This window comes from Microtus ochrogaster, chromosome 1 (assembly GCF_000317375.1).
Source record: "Microtus ochrogaster isolate Prairie Vole_2 chromosome 1, MicOch1.0, whole genome shotgun sequence".
Classification (NCBI taxonomy): domain Eukaryota; kingdom Metazoa; phylum Chordata; class Mammalia; order Rodentia; family Cricetidae; genus Microtus; species Microtus ochrogaster.
This window is the reverse complement of record NC_022009.1, coordinates 9,035,742-9,039,364: the sequence shown is the minus strand read 5'-3', so window position 1 is coordinate 9,039,364 and position 3,623 is coordinate 9,035,742. Positions and strand designations below refer to the sequence as shown.

The following is a 3,623-nucleotide window of genomic DNA, read 5'->3' as shown; positions in this document are numbered from 1 at the left end:
CCCCCGAGAGGAGAGCTGTCGAGTCTGACCTCACTTCCTCTTCCTCCCAGCATTCTGTTCTGTCTACTCCTCCCACCTATGTTTTAACCTATTAGGGCAAGCAGCCTCCTTATTTAATTAACCAATGACCTTCCTCCATCAGCTTAGAGATGTTCCTTTTAGGCTTTATGTCGTTGAAAAGCGTTTTCGCTTCAGCATCTTAGATGGGGCTCTTTCCATTGAGCTGTGAAGATTTTTAAAACAGCGAGTGCTCCTTTGAGAGTCTCTCCTGAAGTGTTTTGATCAGACTTACACGCACCCAACTCTTCCCCAATCCGCCCCCACTTCCCTACCTATTTTGAAAACTATGGCTCAAATACATAACTACCAGTCACTAATAACTATCGCCGATTATACAGTGGTGTCATGAATCCTATTGATATGCGGGAAATAATGGTCATCCATACCCCACAAGTATGCCAGGATATATAATAAAGGTAGAACGAGAAGCTTAATTGTTTTTGTGATATTGAGGATTGAACTCAGGGCCTTGGGCATGCTGGGCAGACACTCTGCCACTGAACTATATCTTCATTCCTAATGGTTTTTTAATCTTGTTTTTAAATTATAGGGCAATGTCTTGATCCCAATGACCAACTGGAAAAACTAAACCTTTCTGGAAACCAAATTACTTCTTTCAAGGTGTGTTCAACTAAATGACTGGTTTCTGGTTTCAACCTGAGTTACAAACTGTATAGACCAGAAAATACACCAAACAGTTCTCCTTCAAGAGTAATTTCATTGAGTTATTAGCTTTGTGTTTCCTGATGCTCTAAGGCTTTGGGATCTCATATCAGATATCCTGCACATCAGATGTTTACATTACGATTTATAACAGTAGCAAAATTATAGTTATGAAGTAGCATTGAAATAATTTTATGGTTGGGATTACCACAACATGAGGAACTGTATTAAAGGGTCTCAGCATTAGGAAGGTTGAGAACCACTGCTCTAGAGAGTTTGAGAAGCCTCTGTCCAATTACTCATAATAACTGGATTCTTGTAGAACCAAAAGACAGCTGCTTAGCCAGATAGTAGGATGCGACTTTCTCTTGAGTTTCTCCTAGGCTTTTTACATCCATTTTGTTTGGGGTTCATCCTCTAAGAACATCTGAAAAAGTGGACTGCCCCTTATTAGCCCTGGGGTCTCTTTCTCGTTTATGTCTACATTCATTCTTTAGATAATCCCTTTGTGCCTTATGACTGTAAATACAGCTAAGCTAATTACTGCTAAATTGATCCCTCTGCTTACTCTGACCACTTCTCTGAACTGCAGACCTCACTTGACCACCTTCAAATTCATGTCTTCTCCCCAAACCTTCTTTCCCTGTAGACATCTCTGATTCTCTAAATGGTATTTCCACTCTTCCAGTTAATTAAGCAAAAATCTTTAAAACCCTGTTTTACTCCTATTATTTTTTCATACCCTACTCTCAATCCATGAGCAAATCCTGTTAGTGACCATTTGGACTATGACCAGAGTCTTACTGCCTGGACCACTGTCAACTGTGGTCATCAATCTGCAATATTGAGAGGAGACCTTAAAGTGCAAATTCTTACAGTTCTCCATATTTTTATTTATTTTTGTGTGTCCATGTGTGCTGCCATGACACATGCGTGGAGATAGAGGACAACTTTCAGGAGGATTCAGTTCCCTCATTCGACCCTGTGGGTCCTGGGGTCAGACCCAGGCTGTCAGACTCGGCAGTAAGTGCCCTTACCTGCTGCACCACCTTGTCAACCCTTTTTCTTTTCTCTAGTCTCAGTCTGTTTTCTGGACAGCAAAGCTTGCGTGAGTCCTTCGAAATATGGTTTGCTAAATCTCTCTTGTCAAACCTTTCCCTTGCTTTCTCGTCTTGTTCACAACACGGTTCTGACAATGTGAGATTGAAGGCACATATTCAAGCCCACCTGATAAAAATATCAGAGAAAGGGGAGTAAGGAATCATTGTGAATCCTCCAATGTAAATAGATACTCTTTAACTCAGAGAAAAACAAAAGGGTATTGCAAAGCAGCAGAATGAGTAAATTAAAAAGAAATTTGAGTAAAATTTTGCCTGATTAGTCAAAGTCAAAGGCATTAATCAATAGGAAAGGGTAGCAACATTTTAACAGGCATTGCAGGAGGTTCTTCTGGGCCAAGGCAATGGGCATTCTAAGAGGGGGAGATGAATATTCATAAGGCCGTGGAAATAAGAAATCATGGATCTATTTCAGTAATGCCAGCATTGGCATTTGGCTCAAATGGGCGCACATGAGAGCACCAAGAGCCGAGATTAAAGGGCTAGTTAGATCTCCAGTAGGAACTGTGTTTGACAGACAACACACAGCTGCTACTGCCTCCCAGCAAGGCGCTATTATCATATGATCACAGATCTCCCTAGGGAATCCCAGAGTCAGTGGTTTTTGGCTTGGAGCAGCAGCTGGTACACAGAAACTGCGTAGCTATGTAGCCTGCCATCTACAGCAAACGCTGATCGTTTCTTCTGGAGTTTAGCTTCTTTTTTCACTAGTGAGAAACAGCCATCTAAGTCACTTAACAGGCGTACGTAGGTGTTCAATTAGAATGCATTGCGTGAGATTGTGGCTGATCTTGTGTGCTAAAACACCTCCTTCCAGCCTGAGTATTCATAACTGATTGAACATTTTCACTGCTGTTTTAGGACCTTACTAACTTGACCAGGCTGCCTCTCTTAAAGGACTTATCTCTGAATGATCCTCAGTATAAAACTAATCCAGTGTGTCAGCTGTGCAATTACTCCACCCACGTGTTGTATCACTTGCCTTCTCTTCAACGACTCGACACCTTCGATGTATCTGCAAAGCAAATCAAGGAACTAGCCGATGTAAGTGTGTTCACAGTCAGGTATCTGGGACGCAAGGACACCTGGCTAATGGCTTTTCTCTGCCTGGGTCCTCAAACACGGTTGGTCGTACTGTGCAGTTAGTTCTGATGTCCTGTCTGCTCTTGCCCCAAGAGCAGGATTTTCTCCTGAAAGTACACAGATGACAACATTAATGCTGGAATTCAGCGGTCATGCTAAAAATGGAAAACACGTGTCTGTTGGAAATAGAATTTTTGATACATGATTATTAAAATTATTTTAGAACAAATTAAATATAGTATTTTTAACTTTTTCCCAGCATGGAAGAAATCTAAGTAAGTTAAATTTGAATTTCATACAAATAGTAAAAAAATGTCTTGGTGTAACTCAATAAGTACAATACCTTGTTGCTGATTTGAAATTTAACTTAGCATCCGCTATTTTATCTGGCAAAATAAACTACTTACTCTTCAACACATGATGCTGTTTTAAACTTAAAAATTTATTTGAAATCCTTGATCACTCAAGTATATTTGTTTTGGCTTTTCCACTTACCCCAAATGATCAAAATAGCAAGTAACATCATTTCCCAATTGTCTTTTCTTTCCTTCCTTCCTTCCTTCCTTCCTTCCTTCCTTCCTTCCTTCCTTCCTTCCTTCCTTCTTTCCTTCCTTCCTTCCTTCATTAAGATGTGTGTGTGTGTGTGTGTGTGTGAGAGAGAGAGAGAGAGAGAGAGAGAGAGAGAGAGAGAGAGAGAGA

At 40.6% G+C, this 3,623-nt stretch overlaps 1 protein-coding gene across 5 annotated transcripts in view; it reads left to right on the top strand.

The window, feature by feature from the left end:
- Positions 1 to 3,623, top strand: part of Lrrc9 (leucine rich repeat containing 9) — an 88,810-nt gene that overhangs the window by 10,228 nt on the left and 74,959 nt on the right. For all 5 annotated transcript variants that reach the window (XM_026779288.1, XM_005343171.2, XM_026779289.1 and 2 more), the window contains exons 6-7: positions 611 to 681; positions 2,703 to 2,885. In XM_026779288.1, the coding sequence (XP_026635089.1) occupies positions 611 to 681; positions 2,703 to 2,885 (254 nt within the window). The remainder of the gene's footprint in view (positions 1 to 610; positions 682 to 2,702; positions 2,886 to 3,623) is intronic.